This window comes from Osmerus eperlanus, chromosome 14 (assembly GCF_963692335.1).
Source record: "Osmerus eperlanus chromosome 14, fOsmEpe2.1, whole genome shotgun sequence".
NCBI classification, from domain to species: domain Eukaryota; kingdom Metazoa; phylum Chordata; class Actinopteri; order Osmeriformes; family Osmeridae; genus Osmerus; species Osmerus eperlanus.
In genome coordinates, this window is record NC_085031.1 from 7,896,832 (window position 1) to 7,917,488 (window position 20,657).

The 20,657-nt window shown below is 48.0% G+C and overlaps 1 protein-coding gene across 11 annotated transcripts in view; it reads left to right on the top strand.

Annotated features, from left to right (window-relative positions):
• The window catches only part of nedd4l (NEDD4 like E3 ubiquitin protein ligase), a 33,153-nt gene extending 12,769 nt beyond the window's left edge, over nt 1-20,384 (top strand). For 2 of the 11 annotated variants that reach the window (XM_062477622.1, XM_062477613.1), the window contains 27 exons: nt 1,861-1,911; nt 2,629-2,690; nt 2,967-3,069; nt 3,405-3,565; nt 3,706-3,841; nt 3,914-4,108; nt 4,319-4,402; nt 5,989-6,048; nt 6,587-6,724; nt 7,215-7,385; nt 8,809-9,006; nt 9,288-9,365; nt 10,469-10,483; nt 11,215-11,269; nt 11,914-11,972; nt 12,403-12,468; nt 12,734-12,963; nt 13,514-13,635; nt 13,753-13,823; nt 14,329-14,424; nt 14,594-14,667; nt 14,801-14,861; nt 15,044-15,103; nt 15,556-15,663; nt 16,674-16,770; nt 17,182-17,254; nt 18,561-20,384. In XM_062477622.1, coding sequence (XP_062333606.1) covers nt 1,861-1,911; nt 2,629-2,690; nt 2,967-3,069; nt 3,405-3,565; nt 3,706-3,841; nt 3,914-4,108; nt 4,319-4,402; nt 5,989-6,048; nt 6,587-6,724; nt 7,215-7,385; nt 8,809-9,006; nt 9,288-9,365; nt 10,469-10,483; nt 11,215-11,269; nt 11,914-11,972; nt 12,403-12,468; nt 12,734-12,963; nt 13,514-13,635; nt 13,753-13,823; nt 14,329-14,424; nt 14,594-14,667; nt 14,801-14,861; nt 15,044-15,103; nt 15,556-15,663; nt 16,674-16,770; nt 17,182-17,254; nt 18,561-18,663 — 2,727 coding nt within the window. In that variant the 3' untranslated portion in view covers nt 18,664-20,384. Of the gene's footprint in view, nt 1-1,296; nt 1,348-1,860; nt 1,912-2,628; nt 2,691-2,966; nt 3,070-3,404; nt 3,566-3,705; nt 3,842-3,913; nt 4,109-4,318; nt 4,403-5,988; nt 6,049-6,586; nt 6,725-7,214; nt 7,386-8,808; nt 9,007-9,287; nt 9,366-10,468; nt 10,484-11,214; nt 11,270-11,913; nt 11,973-12,402; nt 12,469-12,733; nt 12,964-13,513; nt 13,636-13,752; nt 13,824-14,328; nt 14,425-14,593; nt 14,668-14,800; nt 14,862-15,043; nt 15,104-15,555; nt 15,664-16,673; nt 16,771-17,181; nt 17,255-18,560 lie in introns of all 11 variants that reach the window. The other 9 variants (XM_062477623.1, XM_062477617.1, XM_062477621.1 and 6 more) reach the window with 8 other exon arrangements.
• The last annotated feature ends 273 nt before the right edge of the window (nt 20,385-20,657 follow it).

Consider the following 20,657-nt stretch of genomic DNA (forward strand, 5'->3'; position numbering starts at 1 on the left):
AGGGAGGATGGCACCTACTGTTTTACCTCAGGGAGGATGGCACCTACTGTTTTACCTCAGGGAGGATGGCACCTACTGTTTTACCTCAGGGAGGATGGCACCTCCTGCTTTACCTCAGGGAGGATGGCACCTACTGTTTTACCTCAGGGAGGATGGCACCTACTGTTTTACCTCAGGGAGGATGGCACCTACTGCTTTACCTCAGGGAGGATGGCAACCCCATTGTTGCCTACCTGAAACGTTGAATGCCTTGCAGGAGGGGCAGAGCTAGGGAAGCCTACGTATGACAGAAGACGGTTGTTCTGTACCTCGCTGTCTCTCCCCTGTAGGCTCTTTATTGTTTGTTTGCGAGCTTGAAAATGAGTTTTTCTGTTTGCCGTGTTGAACATGGGGGAAAATGCCATTACACAAGCTGTTTACCACATGATGGATTAGTAACTCATAAATGCCCACAGTTACATGGCTGGTTCCAAGAAAAATATTGTTAGGCTAGTGCGTGTGTGCCTATTTGCCTTTGAGTGACACTTTTATTCACTGACTTATTTGTAGCTCATTCTCTGCTGAAGAGCATAACCTTAACCAAAATAGGTATACTGTCAGGTTACTGTTTGCAGAGGTTCCTCTTCTTCTGTGTATCCAGGGTCAGTGTTTCCCCTAACATTATATTAGGGGGCGCCCCGCCCCCCCAACGGCACCCCCCCCCCCACCCCCCTGGAAGGTCAAGTTAATAAAAAATAAATTAAAAAAAATGATCACAAAATAAGTCATTTAAGGGTTACCTTTCGTATAAAACAGGTCTATAGCTTGCTCTTTTATTAAACAAACTAAATGGCCTAATATTTTTTATCTTATTTACACGGCGGCATGTCATTTCTGTCTCTACATGGTCCCCCCCCCCCCCCAAGCTGTAATCCTAGGGGAAACACTGAGGGTGATACTCCAGAGATGCAACATCAAGAGTCTGTATTCATACACAATTCAGTGTTGAACTTTTATATATCCCTGTGGTAAATGTCTAAATGTGCTATGTAGTGTCATTATGTCCTTTCCCTTAATGTTAATATATATGCACACCATTAATTGATCACTATACTACCAACTGAACATTATTTGGCTTTATGAGTTACGTAAACAATCCCACAGATCCAACTCAAGGTTTCCCAAGTTCTGACAAGTTAGAACTGGGCCAGCCCCTGGATGTACACAGCAGTGCCAGTCCTACAAGCCCCCTCTTGCTTATGCAGTGGCGCTACATCCCTTTTTGTGTTGTCTAAATCAGTTGTATCCCACACACAGGCTGTCTTTGGCCATGATCGCTCCAAGAATGGTCTTTTCAACCTCGGACAGGTAATCCAAGACTCTGTGTGACTCAATCACCTGCCACCGATGGCGTGTAGCTCAATCACCTGCCAATCTCACCTTTTTTCCTCCAATCCATATTAACGAGGGCGGCCTCAATGGACTAGATGCTCACGTGATTTGGCACACCTCTTCCTTGTTCCTTCCCTTTGCCCCCCCACCCCACACACACACACGCGCACACTCTCTGGCTCCCTCACTCTCATCCGATGTATGTGACTGTTCCTTGCTAGGGTGTGGGTTCTTATGCTCCTACGGTGGTTCTTTAGGTCTGTTCAGAAACAACACCTAGCCCCTGCAGCCAACATCCCCCGGCCCTTCTCTGTGTGCATTTGCTTCTCATATACGCTGCCAGGGTCACACTGCAAGGTCTACCCCCCCCCCCCCCCCTCCTCATTGTGGTTTATTCCTCCACCTCTGTTAACATCCTGTTGGCTGTGGAGCCAGTCTTTCTAGCCCATCGCTACAGTCTAACCTCTGTTTCCATGTTTTCTTTCACAGACCAGAGATGATTTCCTTGGACAAGTCGACGTGCCTCTCAATCATTTGCCGGTGAGTCCATGGGGCAGACGTTGGTGTTTTTTTTTTAAAGATTTCTAAACACTCAGCTGTTCCTTATCAGCATGTTTGTTTTGCCCAGTTAACTCTGTGTAGGTCATTTTGAAGGAGGGGTAGGAGGGGAATGTGGGAGAGTGGGGCTGTGGGTTAGAAGTAGGGGCTGGTGGTGAGGGCTGTGTCACTTGAGCACCCTGTTGTTGTAATTAGGTTGCAAAACACTGGAGAGCGAACACAAGTAGGAGTGGAAAGAAACCTGGTTAGAATGTACACAAGCTGACCTGAGTGGTGGCTACCCCTAGACTAGCTGACGGAAAACACTTGGTCTTGTGAAACACACAACCCACAACTTTACCCAATAGCTTGAACTCTGAAGTGACGAGAGTAGCCTGAATGTTGTGATTTCTAAGGTTGTGTTTACAGAAAAAAAAGAAGCTTACTAGACTGGTTGTGAAGGTAAATAATCTGTCACCTACTGTACACCTACTGTCACTATGGTTTAGACAGTTAGCCTGAGAAAAGAGCCTGGTTCAAACAGTTGCAGATAAAATCAAATTGTATTCCTTGTTCACTTGGGATCCAAAATGGTTTTGCTTAGACATGAAGGCATGGCGGGCTCTGTGGAGCCTAGCCCTCCTAACTTCACCGGGGACGGCTTTGTCTTCGACACGTTTGTTTGTGTTGACTCATGGGATATTGTTGCTCTTTATTTAGACGGAGGATCCTGCAATGGAGCGTCCGTACACATTTAAGGACTTCAATCTCCGTCCACGAAGGTCAGTTCTACATCAGCACACGTTCACCGAATTTCTCCCAAAATACTCCTAGATTGTCCAGTAAGAACAAGAAATCATTATAATAATTGGTTCTACTATTATGTTTAACATTGAACATCTATTAGGTTGGTGTGAGGCAAGTTTCTCCAAATGTTGCTCTGAAACCGTCAGAGTGGGATGGATGTAACCGGATCCTAGTTTTAAGGAGGTTCTGCTGAGGTCTCCCGCCACCCCTGATCTCCTGTGAGTGACTATTTGTATCTATTGTTTCTCTAGCCACAAGTCCAGGGTGAAGGGCTTCCTGCGTCTGAAGATGGCTTATCTACCAAAGCAAGGTGGTCCAGAGGAGGAGGGTGCGGATATAAGGGAGGAGGCAGAGGTGAGTATCGCTCCTGCCAGACCTTCTGGAGAAAACATCTGGTCTAGTCTTCAGCTCTGGCTGTAGTTCTTCTCTGGAAAGACCATTTATTCATTTGCCTGGATTTGGGGAAATGAGGTTCTCTGGAAAGAAAGCCACCTTTGTGTGTGTGTGTGTGTGTGTGTGTGTGTGTGTGTGTGTGTGTGTGTGTGTGTGTGTGTGTGTGTGTGTGTGTGTGTGTGTGTGTGTGTGTGTTGTGGAAATACATTGTAAATGTGGTGAAAAAAGTGGATGTATTCCATGAATTTCAAGGGCATTAGTCTGACCCATCTGCTGCTTGTGACATCCGTGACCAGGGGTGGGAGGTGGCCGACTCTGCCGACCCGGGCTCCCAGCGGCCCCAGCAGCTGCTGCCCCCGCTGCCCCCTGGCTGGGAGGAGAAGGTGGACAACCTCGGGCGCACCTACTACGTCAACCACAACAAACGCACTACACAGTGGAAACGTCCCAGCACCATGTATGTCGTCCCTGCATCTCTGAATCACATTACACGTTCTCACGTACAGTGAATGAGGACTGCTCTAGATGTTAAATGTTAGACCCAGACTTGTGCAGTACACTGGAAAAGGTCTCTAAGCCTGTGTTTGTGTGTCTCAGGGACGTGATCTCGGAAACGGAGAGCGACAACCAGCAGCGTCAGATCACCCAGCAGGCCCACAGGGTGTTCCGCTCGCGACGCCACATCAGCGAGGACCTGGAGAACGAACACGTCGAGCCCAGAGACATGGATGATGTGAGAGACACCCACACACACACACGCGCACAGAAAAAGACCTATGGTTAAACGTAACTCCTCCCTTCCTAGTCTTGGGAGCCAATCTCTGAGGAGGACCCCAGCGAACCTATTCCAGGCCCCTCCTCCTCGCTGGCCATGACGCCCCTCGAGCAGACGCCGGCCTCCCAGGAGTTTTCCGATGAGGTGTCCCTGCGGCTGTCCCTCACCCCGGGCCCCCTGGGGCCCGACACCAACGGAGAGGTGGCAGGACCCAGCTCTGCTCTGGTGGGCCTCTGGTTTACTTTCTGTCCACATCACACTCCTCACTGGGCTTGGGAAAGGGACTTGTCCATGAAGGATCCATTCCGATTGGATCCATTGTTTGTCCATTGTTTATCTGTGACTGTGACTTTGTATGTTGTGTTCTCTCTCATTCTATTTCAGTCTCGGGCTCTTTCCCTCGCTCTAACTCGACGTCTCTCTCTCTCTCCTCAGCAGAGTCAGCTCTCAAACAGACTGCGTTCCTCCAGCATGACAGATGGAGTGAGTGACCTCCAAGCCCAGCCTCCTCCTCCCGCGGTAAATGCTTTCTTCCTCCTTTTCACTTCTCCGTCTCTCTCTCTCTCTTTCTCTCTCTCTCCCCTCCATTGTTCCCGTCTTCACACCTCCCGCGCTGTGTGGGCAGCCTGTTCGGTCCTCCTCTCTCCTCCCTCCTCCCTCGTTTCTCACCACCTCCACCATCCCAGCCTCGCTTCCTTTTTCCTCCTCCGGTCCTCCCGTGTGGACGGTGATTCACTTCCTCACCGACCTGCTCGATCACACACCAGCATTCCTTACTGGCTGCTTCGCCAGCAGAGACAGAGCAGCGTTTTACGCAATTTGAATCAAAGACAGCTCAGCCCTAAGTTCCAGTGGCCAGCAAGTCAGGACTTCACAGACTTTCAAGTTAGGGGATTGTTTATGATTGTTGGAATGTGCCTTCCGCCACAGACTCTATTGTGATGAAAGGCGTTGTGAAGCCCTGTGAATAGTCCTGTTTGATACTGGGAGCAGGGAAGATTTTCCAAGAATGTGCAGAAAGAGGTATGAAGGGAGAAAGAGAGGACAAGGAGGAGAGAAAGTCGGGGTGGTGTAGGTCGCAGCCAAACTGGTGGACGCCCTCCTCTGAGGTCTGTTCAAAGGCAACTTGTCAGTGGTTCATAGTGTGTCAGCAGTGTGTAAGCTTTTAAAAAGCGTCGGTATGGACATTCTCCTCAGAATATGCCTCAAACATGATTGCGTGGCTATACTGTCTTAACTTGGCTCTAAGGCAAGAATACACAGCTATTTCACCTCTTCTAGCAACCCTAGAACATCCACAGGAGTGTGTGGCCGAGTGGGGTTTCGCTGATGGAAGTGATTGATGTCACAGGCAGCGCGACCGCTGTGTGGTGGGAAGGTGGCTCGGTCACGGTCACACCATCTCTCACTGATGTCCACCATGTGGGCGCTGTCAACTCATGCCAACACACGCAGTCTGTAGGGTTTTTCTCCTGAGGATTTCAAGCTGGAGCCTGAACCGTGGTGATGAAAAGCCTCCCTTTCAAGATTCGCTGTGCAGAAAGATGACTTCTTTGATACGGATCAGATGTACACTGAAAATCCCTTACACTTTCTAAACCAAAATAAAGCAACCAAAATCATGCCTAACTGCCTGTTTTCACCCTCATCTCACCCTGGAATTCCATCAATCAATGACAAATCAAAGTTGAAGATTCTTACATTTAGACATTTAGCAGACGCTCTTATCAAGAGCGACTTACAGTAAGTACAGGGACATTCCCCCGAGGCAAGTAGGGTGAAGTGCCTTGCCCAAGGACACAACGTCAGTTGGCATGACCGGGAATTGAACTGGCAACCTTCGGATTACTAGCCCGATTCCCTCACCGCTCAGCCAACAAACTCCCTGTTCTTACTGCCCCTTCTACTGTTTCTTTTGGTACTACGCCACTATCACCTTCTTTTACCCACCACCGCCCTCCAAGTCCCTCCTCCTTCTCCTAATCACCTCCTGCCACCACCACAGCCTCCCCCTGTACCTCACTCACTCACTATGACTCCCTTGCCCTATGACTCCCTGCTCCTCCACAAAACATGTATCTCTAAAGAACCCTGTTGTCTACCAGCAGAGCTCCCAGACCAGAAGAACCAGAGCTCAGACAGTCACGGGCGTAGAGGAGCCCATGGTAAATAACCAACCACTTGCACAGAACATCACGCGTATTGCCGCCATCTTAGCTAGCTACGCAATTCGGTCCCCCTCCCCCTGCCCAACACACACACACTCGCAGTCCTTCTGCTTCATGTGTGTATGTGGAGCTGAGTATTAGAAACTCAGTTACCTCACACCTCAGTATCGTGTGACCACTTTATGGCCAGGAGCTGTGGTACCACCAGTTCTTCAATGTTGCAGTTCATTAATCGTGTGTTGAAATAGTTTTTTGTGTGTTTTGTTCTTCAAAGTTCATGTCATTCCATCTTGCATATACATTTTTGTTATTGTTGTGATGTAGTAATAATAATAATAATGTGATAAAACAGTGGTGAAAGTTATTTTGTGTTAAGAATCACCCTTGCTGGAGGAGAAGCACTAACATTTCTAAACCCTAACCCATTTTCTATTGTTTTCCCCCAGTCAGGAAGTAATTTCACAGTTAAAAGTATAGAAGGTTCTCCTGGCACAGATCTTACCAGCTGTTTTAACTTGCCTCTCTGCTTGGCCAGTCGCCCTCGTCTGCGGCCTACGCCCTGACCACCCCAGGACTGCCCCCTGGATGGGAGGAGAGGAAGGACGCCAAGGGACGCACCTACTACGTCAACCATAACACCCGCAGCACCACTTGGACCAGACCTGTTGTGCAGGTACTCAGGCCTGCCCCCTCCCATCCCCTCCTGGCCTGACCCCCCTCCTTTCCTGTGCTGCCACTTGGAACAGAGTCCACCCAGAAACAGCCTTCTTTTTGGGCCTGTTGCCTGGCTCTTGCTCTCTCTCTGTAGCTCTCTCTCTAGCTCTCTCTCTAGCTCTCTCTCTCTCTCTCTCTGTCTCTCTCTCTTGCTCTCTCTCTCTCTGTCTCTTAACGCTCTCTCTACCTCACTCTCTCTCTTTCTCGCTCTCTCTCTAGCTCTCTCTCTCTGTCTCGCTCTCTCTACTGCTCTACTTCTCTCTCCCCCCTCCCCCCCCCCACACCCCACCATTTTGTACCAAGTCCCTCTCCCACTCTTTCCTTTCCTCTTGACTTGTATTTAGTTTTTTCTCCTCCAGTTTCTTTCCACAGGGTTAGTGTTCTGGAGCGCATGGTATGGTAGCTTGAGCTCCTGCGTGTGTAAACTGACCAGTGTTTTCTTCTGTCAGCTACCTGAAGACAGAGCCGGCACCTCGGCAGCCTCCCCAGGGCCCGCGGCGGCCAGCCCTTCGCCCTCCTCTTCCTCAGCCTCAGCCTCCAACAGTCACATAATCGAGCCCCAAGTCCGCCGGCCCCGTAGCCTCAGTTCCCCCACAGTTACCCTGTCCACCCCCCTGGAGGTGAGCCCTCCTCCCTCCTTACACATCACCTTCTAGACATGCACCCCCATATTGCCAGTCCTCTCAGATCTGCCAACCTTAAAAATGCATGTTCCACCCCCCCTTGCTTTCCTCCTGTTCATTCTTTCTTGCTTTTTAGTTTATATATTTTGCTTTCGGTCTTTCTTGATTTCTAGTTTTCTTCCTCTCTTGCTTCCTCTCTCACTGGGAGATGTTTAAAAATGGTCACGTGAGCAGACCTATTTGCCCTGCCCTATTGTGTGCGTCAACAATATATTTACCTGACCTCCATTATCAGTCGTTTAATCCATTTAGATTTTTTAATCTGTTCATAATCCTCATTTCATGTCCTGTGAGTGGTCTCTAAGGTTAAGTTATAGTACTGACTCCACCATCTCTGGTCCTGTTAGTCATACCTGGTTCATGAGAGATGCTTCAGGTGGAAAGATCCCACACAGCAGTTTAGTGTCTGGGTTAGTGGCTTTAAAACGTGCTTTTGACCATGTTTAGAATATTAACATACTGTTTTATCATTTCATGACAAGTGTTCACATGGGTGTCGAATTAACCATTACTTAATAATATGATAAAGACACTGGGGACATTTTTGTATACCATAATGTCAGCCATACCCGAGGCCCAAGTGCAAGTAGTATTTAAGACGATCTTGCATCACAAATGATGGTGACTTCAGCAGTTGATATGAGTGAACTGTGTGTAGGACTGAACTGACTGTTTTAACTGAGGGCTCATTGAAGTTTTCTCTACTTTCCTTCATTTGATTTATATCGAGATGCTTAGGACAAGGCTACGAAAGTGTTAACTTCGCTAATTAGGCAAGTGTAGTCTTCCAACGTGGTAGAAAGGTTTTGTTTTCCAATGGGGTCTGTGGAGATGTATTCTATAAATGAAGAGAATATATTTAAAGAGAGACAGAAGGAAAGAAGTAGGGCGTTCTTAACCGCCGAGAGAGACAAAAAGAGCGACTCACGACTGGTAATTAGAAAAGGTTCCCGGGTGACGTGAGGAAAGGATTAGTAGAATAATTAAAAAGGTCCTTTCTCCTATTAAAAAGCAGACATTACTTAAGGACCAGAAAGATAATTTGTTTTAAAAGACTGTTGCAGGAACTTGTTAGCCAGGCTTACACACTTGCATTTAAAGTGATTAAAGATATGTAAGCCAGGGTCAGTTCACTGTAGATATTAAGAACTCAGGCATGGCTGAATGTTTCTTCTTCTTAATTGCACTCCTTAAATTAAGTTAATAAAGTTTGTGTAGCCCTCTAATAACCGTCTAATAATACCCCTCACCCAACTATGCACTGGTAGGCGTCAGTAGCATCAACATGCACTCTTGATTGGTTGGTCGAAATCTACCATCTAACCTCTCTTCCTGGTTTGTGTCCCTGTGTTTGCCTCAGGGGGCCAGCAACATCCAGGTGCGTCGGGCGGTAAAGGACACCCTCTCCAACCCCCAGTCTCCCCAGCCGTCCCCCTACAGCTCCCCCAAGTCACAGCACAAGCCCCAGCAGAGCTTCCTGCCCCCGGGCTGGGAGATGAGGATAGCTCCCAACGGGCGGCCCTTCTTCATAGACCACAACAGCAGGGTCACAACCTGGGTGAGATGCCAACACCACATAGACAGGCAGCTATCACCAAGGTAGCTCGGTGTCTGAAAAGCTCTGTGACTTGAAGTAGGCGCACTGCAAAAATCACAGCAGAGACACATGAACTAGTATTGATTTAATGTCTCCCCCTTGGACATTTGAGGAGGGGGGGTTTCATTGATTTTCCATCCCACTTTCTTTGTCCAATGGAAAACACAGATGACTAATCAGTTGCTCATGTGACTACTTATCTTTCTTTGTCGCTCTCTGCATTCCCCCCCCCCCCACCCCAGGAGGACCCCAGGTTGAAGTATCCGGTCCACTTGAGGACCAAGGCGTCTTTGGATCCGGGTGACCTAGGACCTCTTCCTGTGAGTAGCAGCACTCATCCGGGAAAGCTAAACCCCTCCTCCTCCTAGTCTGGTCCTGAGTCAGAGCGTCCCAGTAGAACGACCCTTGACCCTCCTGGTTTGGAGGGCCCTCTGAGCTCGAGTTTGGGGAAAGGAAGCCACCAGTACGGCAAGAGAGCAGGTTCAGAGAGTAGAAGAAGTTCTGTACTGAGGTCCCAATGAACTTGATTTGGGACGGAGAAGGAAGGAGGAGCAGCGGTATAGAAGTCTCCTATTGGCTGAGGCCTTCTTTATGACATGGCACAGGGCTACTCGGTTACCAGCCTGGGGGCCACATCCTCCAGGTTGTCTCTCCTCACAATGTACACACACACACACACACACACACGCTCATCCGGAATACATGTTCATCCGGTCTCCCAGGTCTGAACCATCACAGAGACTCAGTTCTCGGTCGAAATAAGAAAATAAGTGTTTGGTGTTAATACTTGACATGGGTGTTCTTGTTACACTGTAATTACGTACTGTGTAAGTACCGTGTAATAGACCATGTATCCAATTGAGTAACATGCATTTGATTACGCACAGTCTATAGTTGCACACTGTCATTTCACATGTGCTATGATTAATAATATACCAAAAGTAGAAAGTCTTCTACAACCACGTGAAAAAGCAAAGTGGTGCTCAGTTTGGTGGCACATACAGTACATAACTGAGTCATAACTGGCTGTTTCTTGATAGCATCTGAAGTGCATTGTTCATGTTACATTGACTACTACACAGTCATGACTTGTGTGATGACACTAACAAGACGACACAGCCTTGGGTAGTGTTAGCGTGTGGGTTGTGTTCGAGGCAGTGGACCAGGGCAGGGCAGGGGAGGGAAGAGGGAGCCCCGACCCGTGCACTCAGGACTTAAGCTCCAGAGTCCACTCCGTATGACCAAACCTGGCTCGTTTATTCTAACCAATGGACTGTACTGTACTTACTAACCAAAGCCTTAAAGCGGTGTTCAGTGCGAGTGACATTCTCACGGACTCGTGGTGTGTATGTGTGTGTTTTCTCTCTGTCCTCTCCATGGCGTGGGAGACCTCTCGTGTGTGCTCCGTTCATGCTTGTGGCAGAACCTACTAGAGGAGGTTGGTCGTGCAGCCTGCCTCCCCTCTCTCCCGTATCCTCTGCTCGTCTCGGTTGCCTGTCCGGTCTGGTCTTGTCTGAACGGCCTTGCTTCCAGACTGTTCTATCATAACTGGCATGGATGACTCTGCCCTCCCGCCCCGCCCCCCCCCCAACACTCCTCTGTTCCTTCATTGTCTCTCTATTCGGCCCCCTCCCCGCCCCAGCACCACCACTACCAGCCACTGACCTCTCCCCCTAGCCCTTCATAGCCTCCTCAGATCTGCTGCCTTACGATAAGCTGATAGACAAGGGGAGCAGAATAGGGGTGGAGGGAGATGTAGGTCAGATTAGGTACAGGGTGAGGAAGTGCTGCATGCTGATCAGCTCCCCCTCCCGCCTCCCGCACACACCTTAAGGAGAGATACATGGTGGTGGTGTTGGGTTATCAGGGGCCAGGCCCCCCTGCACTTGGCCCCCGTTTCCACTGCTTGCCTGTGACTGCCAGTGTACTGTGTCTGTGGCCTGCTTCACTGTGGTCACCTTGCTGGTGTACTGATTTGGACTTATGCAGCACTGGTCTCCTTGGCCTGCCACGAGATGCGCGCGTGTGTGTGAGACCTTCCACAACCCTTGGCTGACATGGTGGTTGGGGCAGTATCTGTTCTCTAAGGTGGTGTGTTGTCTTTAGTCATTGACCCCTGATGCACGTGAGTGTGTTTCTGACACTTCTATGTCCTCCACCTCTCTGTAGCCCGGCTGGGAGGAGCGTATCCACGCAGATGGACGCACCTTCTACATCGACCACAGTAAGCCCACTTCCTGTCCTTTGCCCCAAGCATAGTCCTCGTGTCATTTCCTTTTGTTCTCCTCTCTCTCTCTCTCTCTCTGTCTCTCTCTGTCTCTCTCTGTCTCTCTCTGTCTCTCTCTCTCTCTCTCTCTCTCTCTCTCTCTCTCTCTCTGTCTCTCTCTGTCTGTCTCTGTCTCTCTCTCTGTCTCTCTCTTTCAACCTTTCAAATGCATATATTCTCTCTCTCCTGTCTGTATGGGACTGTCTCACTCTACTCTGTTCTTTTTTTTCCTGTTGCTTTCGGTCTCCGTACTGCATCTCTCTCTTTGTCACTCCCTCCCACTCTCTGAATCCCAGATTGCTAGTTTCAACAGATACAAGTACAGAGTGCCTGTTCCAGAACACCTTATCAGTGGAAACATCTGTTCATACTGAATGTTCCCTTCCCAGATCAATTACAAAAAAAAACCTTCTCTGCATCATCATCTTACCGCACATTAATTATTCAAACTAACAGGACACATTATGGATGTGTTGACATGTTCCTTGCTAACAAGCAGGAAATGACTTGGGTGTGTACCTTTTGTGTATATATGTATGTGTGTGTGTGTGTGTGGTTTTCACAACATGCTTTTTGAGATTTCATCTGACCTTCTCACTCAGACACCAAGAACACCCAATGGGAAGACCCCCGTCTCCAGAGCCCGGCCATCACAGGACCTGTAAGTATCCTGGGCCGTCCAGTCCAGCATACAGGAAGGGGTGGGGCAGGATGGCTCTCTAAAAGCTCTCTGATCATGATGATAACAAGCTCAAAGATGATTGTATGGCGGCCCAATCTGCAGTGTAAACATGTTTATGTTTGGAACGGGCGGGTGTTGCCTGGAAGTGCACCCCCACTCAGTCCTGTCTGGAGGTGCACCCCCACTCAGTCCTGTCTGGAGGTGCACCCCCACTCAGTCCTGCCTGGAGGTGCACCCCCACTCAGTCCTGCCACCTTGTGTTTCTTCTGTGCTCTCGCTTCAGCAGCAGGTTCCATGTTTCACTTTATAGATGCTGTCTGTCTGGAAATCCAAATCCCTGAAGGGTAGATTAGCCTGTCTCTGACTGCTGTGTGTGTGTGTGTGTGTGTGTGTGTGTGTTCCTTTGCAGGCTGTGCCGTACTCTAGAGAATTCAAACAGAAATATGATTACTTCAGAAAGAAGTTGAAGAAACCGGTAAAGTCTCTCTTCCTATCCCACACCCACTTGATGGGCTTAATTATAATTGCTTATCACTGACACTTATCAACTTGGAATGAGCCCTCTAATGAATGTGCTGTAAAACAAGCTTTAGTCAAAAAAGTTTTTTCAATATTCAATGTCAAATGAAGTGAAGTGGCTTGGGCAAGGCACTTCACCCTACTTGCCCTGTACTTACTGTAAGTCGCTCTGGATAAGAGCGTCTGCTAAATGACTAAATGTAATGACCGCTGTCTGGCAGGCCGACATCCCCAACCGCTTTGAGATGAAGCTCCACAGGAACAACATCTTCGAGGAGTCGTACCGGCGCATCATGTCGCTGAAGAGGCCGGACATCCTCAAGGCCCGTCTCTGGATCGAGTTTGAGTCAGAGAAGGGACTGGACTACGGGGGCGTGGCCAGAGAGTGGTTCTTCCTTTTGTCCAAAGAGATGTTCAACCCTTACTACGGCCTCTTTGAGTATTCGGCCACGTGAGTTCTGGAAATCGTCTGGCTTTCCTCCCCGTTCCTTCTATAGCTTCCTCAAGTTTCTGGGCACCCGTTTCCTCTCATTCTTCCTGGTTTCCTGAATAGCTGCAGTATTCCCCACAGCCTGTCTCACCTTTCCACAAAAACACAGCGTCTGACCCAAAAGGAAAAAGATTTCTAAAAATATTAATACATACAATAATAGCAGGAGCCCTTGGGTTAAAGGAATTTCTACCAACAGGAGTTTTAGGGGGTTCCTTGTAAAAAGCAAAATGGTGGTCCAGGAGTAGGATGAGTCTGTGTGAAATGGGTCCTTCTGACCTGGTAATATTGGGGAGTCAGGTGGCTGAGCGGTGAGGGAATCGGGCTAGTAATTGCCAGTTCGATTCCCGGTCATGCCAACTGACGTTGTGTCCTTGGGCAAGGCACTTCACCCTACTTGCCTCGGGGGAATGTCCCTGTACTTACTGTAAGTCGCTCTGGATAAGAGCGTCTGCTAAATGACTAAATGTAAATGTAATATATTTGACCCTGCTCTCTTGGTGGTCCTCAGAGATAACTACACTCTCCAGATCAACCCCAACTCCGGCTTGTGCAATGAGGACCACCTCTCCTACTTCAAGTTTATTGGCCGCGTGGCTGGGATGGCCGTTTTCCACGGGAAGCTATTGGATGGTAAGAGGTCCAGCCTGTTGTTGAATGGGCCTGACTTAGTATGACGTTTTCCAAATCCTGAAAAGACTACAAAAGCCCGGCTGAACAGCTCAACCCTGTACTCAACTGTCTCTCTAGGGTTCTTTATCCGGCCCTTTTACAAGATGATGCTGGGGAAGCAGATTTCTCTGAAGGACATGGAGTCTGTGGTGGGTGTCTACAGCAAGCTCCCTCCCAGTGTTTCACTACATCCTATTAACAAACATGTCCTGAGTGTTCCTGTTACCCTGACATGACATAAGCAGTCATAGGGAAAGTCAAACATTGAGTAGCAGTCTTATCAGTAGGATGCAGGCTTACTACAGCTGCTTGAAAGTGCAGAGCAGAGACCTGCTCTCAGAGCGACACCTGTTGATTCTATGCGTCAACACTTGTTATTACAGACTGTTCCACAATGTATTTGCATAAGTGCAAGTACGTGTTGCTCATGTTTTGACATTACACAATACTGACTTGAGTTATCACACCGCATAATGGTCAGTAATGTTAGGTGTGACCATGCCATGATGGTCTCAGCAATGTGCTATTTATTAGGCATTCTTTATCGGTATTTCTAGATCTTTTGACACTTCTCCGGAAATAACTTGGCTCAGGATGTACAGTATTGACCTGATTCTTTTTCATCTTTTTACCCCCCCCCCCCTGCTAATTCAGGACAGTGAATACTACAACTCTCTAAAGTGGATTCTGGAGAATGACCCCACTGAGTTGGACCTGCGGTTCAGTATCGACGAGGACAACTTTGGACAGGTACAAAATCCCCCCTTCACACACACACATACACACAGCCCCACCCCCACACCAGGAACTAAGACGCCGGGTGTGGAATGGACGAGCAAGAGCATTTCAGGATATTGCACAATTGTACAGCTGGAGCCTGCTTGAGCCTGTGACAATGATAGGAATGTGTGCCCTCCAGACATACCAGGTCGACCTGAAACCCAGTGGATCAGATCTGCTGGTCACCAACGACAACAAGAAGGAATACATTGAGTAAGGAAAATATCGCTTTTATCAAAATAAATTAAGCTTCTGTCTGAAGTCTTTTGAGACCTGAATCTGTGTAAAATATTTGGGAAGTTTGTGATCTGATATGCATTTAGAGCTTATTTTTCCCGTCTTACAGCCTAGTCATCCAGTGGAGGTTTGTCAACCGGGTCCAGAAGCAGATGAATGCATTTCTTGAGGTAAAAGAGCAGTTCCCCAACAGGCCTCATGATGGCAGCACCTCTCTGTGAGCTGTGTGGTGTCCACTTGTCAACGACAGGGGTGTGTTGCTAGCACACTGTACTGTGTGTGTGTGTGTGTGTGTGTGTGTGTGTGTGTGTGTAGATCTAACTCATGATGCTGCCCTGTGTTTGTCTTCCAGGGGTTCACGGAGCTCATTCTCATTGACTTGATCAAGATCTTTGATGAAAACGAGCTGGAGGTATTGTTCACCGAATCAGTCTCTCAAAACTTACTGTGACGCTGTCATAGATGTTAACATGTTACTGAGGGTCAGACTAAACAGGACAGCAGGTATCACTGTACGCCAGTGTTTTAGTGGTGGATGGGAAGCTTGGCATTCCTGCCCTCAGGAACACTTCCCTCTGTCAGACGGCTGAGGGTGCTCTGTGCCTCTTGGCAAGTAAACAGTTCATTTCTAATGAGTGAGATTAGTAGAACTGACAGTGTTGTGTGCGTCTCTCTCTTTCTACTTGGGCTCTCTCTCTCTCTTCTTTACTTTCCCTAATCTCTCTCCCTGTCTCTCTCTCTCTCCCTGTCTCTCTCTCTCTCTCTCCCTGTCTCTCTCTCTCTCTCTCTCCCTCTCTCCTGTCTCTCTCCCTCTCTCCTGTCTCTCTCCCTCTCTCTCTCTCTCTCTCTCTCTCTCTCTCTCAGCTATTGATGTGTGGGCTCGGTGATGTGGATGTCAACGATTGGAGACAACACACCGTCTACAAAAATGGCTACTGCCCCAACCACCCTGTCATCCAGTGGTTCTGGAAGGTTAGTCACACACACACACTCACACACCTACAAAACACACAAACACCCTCTAATACAGGTAGCAGGCCTGTATTAGTGTCCAAACAGACCTGCCTTGGCCGGCTCCTATGTTTAGCACAGCAGTGTGTGAAAGGTCACCATCAGTCTTCAATGAAATACAAGCCTGTATGACCTGCCCTGCCTGCCTGCATTCTGAGCCACAAAGCCCTCAAAGAAAAAGTATTAGTGTGCTCTGTGCAGGTGCCATCGTGTGTTAAATAAAACGTGTGCGATTGTGAGCAAAGTCAAGCAGTTTGCAGGCTAAAGACTTCAGTTCACGGATAATTCCCCTCTAGTCAATTTTGGAACTAATTTGATACCTTGTTGGACATTTTTTATCAAGTTAATTAGCTGCAATGTACTTCATTGCTTGTGATAAAAGGACTCAGGGACAGACTCGACATGCAGACGTCCATCTGTAGTTTATACCATGTGCTGGATGGTTCTACAGAAGCTTAGTCAAGCTCACGACAGGTTAACGGCATGTAAAGATCAAAGTCTGTTTGGTGAAACGGCCGTGTTTACACTGATGAAAGAATGAGAGTTATCCCGTTATCTCCTGACCGGAGCCAGGCTAATGTTGTACACATACACACACACACATCTTTCAGGGTCAAAATGGTTGATTGAGTAGAAACTCAAACATCCCCTATCCTTTCCATGAGATGGAATATGTTAAGATACTTAATTAGAGCACAACTATATGGAACCTTTACCTGGTTAGCACCCTCCTTAGCTCATATTAGTATCCTAATGGTTAAATAAGAACCATACCACTGATCTACAAACTCTTAAAAACATGTTGCAGTATAATATATTAGCTACTGTTAAACCTCAGTGTGATATTTGCATTAGGTAATCCGTTTGTGTGTGGGGTGTCTCAGAGCTGTGTTTCTGAGCTCCGCTGATGTAGCAGATGTTTCTGAGCCCCGCTGATGTAGCAGATGTTGACGAGCCCCGTCTCTCTGCAGGCCGTACTGCTGATGGACGCCGAGAAGAGGATCCGACTGCTGCAGTTTGTCACAGGGACGTCGAGGGTTCCCATGAATGGCTTTGCTGAGCTCTACGGTGAGCTGCTGTGTAGCTGGGCCTGTGTTCTGGAGCTGGGCCTGTGTTCTGGAGCTGGGCCTGTGTTCGGGAGCTGGGCCTGTGTTCTGGAGCTGGGCCTGTGTTCTGGAGCTGGGCCTGTGTTCGGGAGCTGGGCCTGTGTTCTGGAGCTGGGCCTGTGTTCTGGAGCTGGGCCTGTGTTCGGGAGCTGGGCCTGTGTTCTGGAGCTGGGCCTGTGTTCTGGAGCTGGGCCTGTGTTCGGGAGCTGGGCCTGTGTTCTGGAGCTGGGCCTGTGTTCTGGAGCTGGGCCTGTGTTCGGGAGCTGGGCCTGTGTTCGGGAACTGGGCCTGTGTTCTGGAGCTGGGCCTGTGTTCTGGAGCTGGGCCTGTGTACAATCTAACCACCTACATTTGTTCCATGTCTCTGTGTCAGGTTCCAATGGACCCCAGCTCTTCACCATTGAACAGTGGGGGACCCCAGAAAAACTGCCCAGAGCCCACACCTGGTAAGTAACCGTCGAAGTGAGAACCGGCCCACATCAACCACCTCCACACTGGGGTCCTGTGGGCTTCTTGTGCGCTGTGTGCACAGGCTTGACTTGTCACCATGCAAATAACCCGATCTGCCATAACATTATGACCACTGACAGATGAAGTGAATAACACTGGTTATCTCATTATCATGGCACCTGTCAGTGTGTGGGATGTATTAGGCAATGAAGGTGAAGGCCCTACCTCACAATTTACATTTACATTTATTCATTTAGCAGACGCTTTTATCCAAAGCGACTTCCAAGAGAGAGCTTTACAAAGGCAAAAGGACAAATTTACAGGACTTAAAAGATCTGCTGCTAACGTCTTGGTGCCAGATACCACAGCCTACCTTCAGAGGTCTAGTGGAGTCCGTGCCTCAGGGCAGGGCTGTTTTGGCGTCAAAAGGGGGACCTACACCATATTAGGCAGGTGGTCATAATGTAATGGCTGATCAGTGTATATCACCACACGGCTGATGCCTCAGAGCTCTGCTTCTAAAGGCCCCGTCACACCATAACGTTCTGGTCGACGTTCTATGACGTTAGAGGAAACGTTGATAATCGTCCATGGTCGCTGGTATAGCGCCAGAAGAGCGTTGTGTGGACGCTGGTGACGCTGGTAATCGTCGGTAATCGGTGGAGAACGCTGGTCCAAAAAAAAAGTTTTGAACATGCACAAAAGTACTCATTGCGACCAGCGTTCTTCAACGTTTAATTTTGAACGCTGGATAACGCTGAAGAACGTTTGTGGAACGTTTGACTAACGTTGCACACGTTTGTCTATCGTTAGTTCATGTATCACAGTCGTTACCCTAGCGTTACTTGGTTGTTATTCATCGTTTGCTTTGAAGTGAAAAACTCACTCGCTAGTAGCAGAAGCCCCCCCTCTTACCCTTATGTCGTCTAGGCGGCATGATGTTTACTGTTCAGAACAACTGAATCCACTGATATTCCAGTGTTTTATACCCGTTTGGTCATAAAACCCACACGCCAGCAAAACGCTACTCTGTCGTTATTCACACGCCAGTGACACGTCATCACACGCTAATAGTTTTCAGAGGTGTCTGTCTTGGTCGTTGTTACACGCTCCTCATGCGTAAGTCCCTCGCTAGTTATGCGTCAGTCCCACCCTAGTCATGCGTTAGTCACACGCCAGATGTGTCCACCTCGCCCTAGAACGCTCGAAATTGAACGATTAGAACGTTCAGAGAACTTTGACCAGAACGTTATGGTGTGACGGGGCCTTAAGTGTTGATAAGTGTTCCCGTCCACTCTCCAGTTTCAACCGCCTGGACTTGCCCACCTACGAGACCTTCGACGACCTGCGAGAAAAGCTCCTCATGGCCGTGGAGAACGCCCAGGGCTTCGAGGGCGTCGACTAGAACAAGTGGCCAAAGTGGCATCCACGGGAATGAGGCTGCTGCCCTCGTCCGGCCCGTGGTGGCTGGAGTAGTGTATGCAAGCATGTTGTACTGTATGCCTACTGGATGTGTCACCGCGGTGGCAGGAGGAGACTGGACAGACTTAACTGAGCCGACCAGCCCATGTCCTCTCATGTGTCTGGGTCAATCTAAGGTGCTGGGGGTTTGGATGGGGCTTCGAACGTCACCCATTCTTGCCTCGAGTGCAATCTACAGTGCTGGAACCTCTTATGCATTTCAACAGCTCCTGTTTGTACGCCTACAGTACAGTACTATACTCACACCCTGCCAAGTAGCAGAGCATGATGGGCCTTAATCTGGTTCCTGCACACACTCTCTCTTTCTTTCTCTCTGTAACTAACTGTTCTACGATGCTGATGTAACTACCCCCCCCCCCCCCCCAATCCTTACAGCACCACCAGATTACCTTAGGAATACAGAAAAATCCCCTCATCTGGAGATCAGCCACACCCTCCTCGCAGCCTGACCGGGGACACACATGTCCATCTGTCAACTCTTCCTGTTTAGAATAAGTTCTATCTACTGGAGAGGGAGGGACAGTGGATGGGGGGGGACAGATTTTTTAAGCTTCTTTTGTCAAGAAGGAAAGGGGATCATTTTTTATATTTTTATTGTTATTGTCATTCTTAACAAAAGAAACACTCTGATGTATTTGTACTGACGATAATGTTGTTTACTCTTTTTGACAATATATGAAATAGTGTGTAAATCTGGCTGATTGGAAACGGATTCTTATCCATATCAATGCGTGTACGTGATAATAACATGGTTGTCGTAGTGCTATGGCAATGGCATGAAAATGTACCTTGTGTTTGCTTTGATTACATAGTAATTAACAGTGTATGCTCCTTCTTGGTTTCAGTCTTGGGGAAAGCGGAAAGGTTTGTGTCACAAATAATATATCAATATGTTATGCCTTTCCCTATTCAAAAAGCTGTAAATGTATTTCTATGAAATTATTTCTCTCTCAATCTCTCTCGTGTGTGTGTATATACACACATTACATCTTACAGAAGTATTAAGAACAGATTAAATTAAGCTGTGATTTGACATTAACACGCTCTTAAAAATGAAATTCCTTTTGTTTTTTTGTTCAGTTCTCCTTTTTGTTGTTTAGTTCTCCGTTTTCTAACACCACTGAACCTAGAGGGCACTTTACACATGACACTAAGCTCATGTCACCTTTTGTATGTCTTTTATCATTAACTTGAATGTGATTCTTTTTCATTGAGAGCACTTGTTAACCTTGTGCAATATCAAATAGTCTGCACATCTGACTGCTGCTAAAGTAGAAAAATGGCAGACGGAAGCTTTTGCCGGTTGAGCCTCTCTGGTCGAATCTCAAAATGTCTATGATTCCATGTTTCCTCTCAGCTCTTGTTGAAGGAATATCTGGGAGTGGAGGCAGGAAACATCTCCTCCTATGCAGTTCAGGTACAAAGGTGGAGGAAATAAGAATGATGGACAGGACTTTTGATATTCTGTCCCCTCTCCCTTTGTTTTGCCCTCTACTCTCTGTAGATGTGGTCTTCGTTGACTTCTGTTTGAGGGGCTGCTGTTTTTTCAGGGGGCAAAGTTCACTTTTGTTAAATGTCACTATTCTGTAAGCCCCTGCGGTTCATATTCTGTAACATGGGTCAAAATAAACCTGAAACATGGAACCTGTTGGTGTTCTCTTATGTTCGTCATGTGAAATTGTTTGACATGATCCTGATAGAATGTTCCCACACCCTCCCCTGCACCCTCCCCTTGCTTTAATATGTTGTATTTAAACCACAGATGTATATTTGCTTGTGTGCATGTTTCACCATTTATCCTGTTTATCAGTAGCCATAGGAAACTTGCCAATAGACAATTCTGAAGCCCTACAAAACCCTTTAGACCAAGGCAAGGTTAAAGATGAGCTAAATCCCTATAACGGCTCAGTAGTCAAA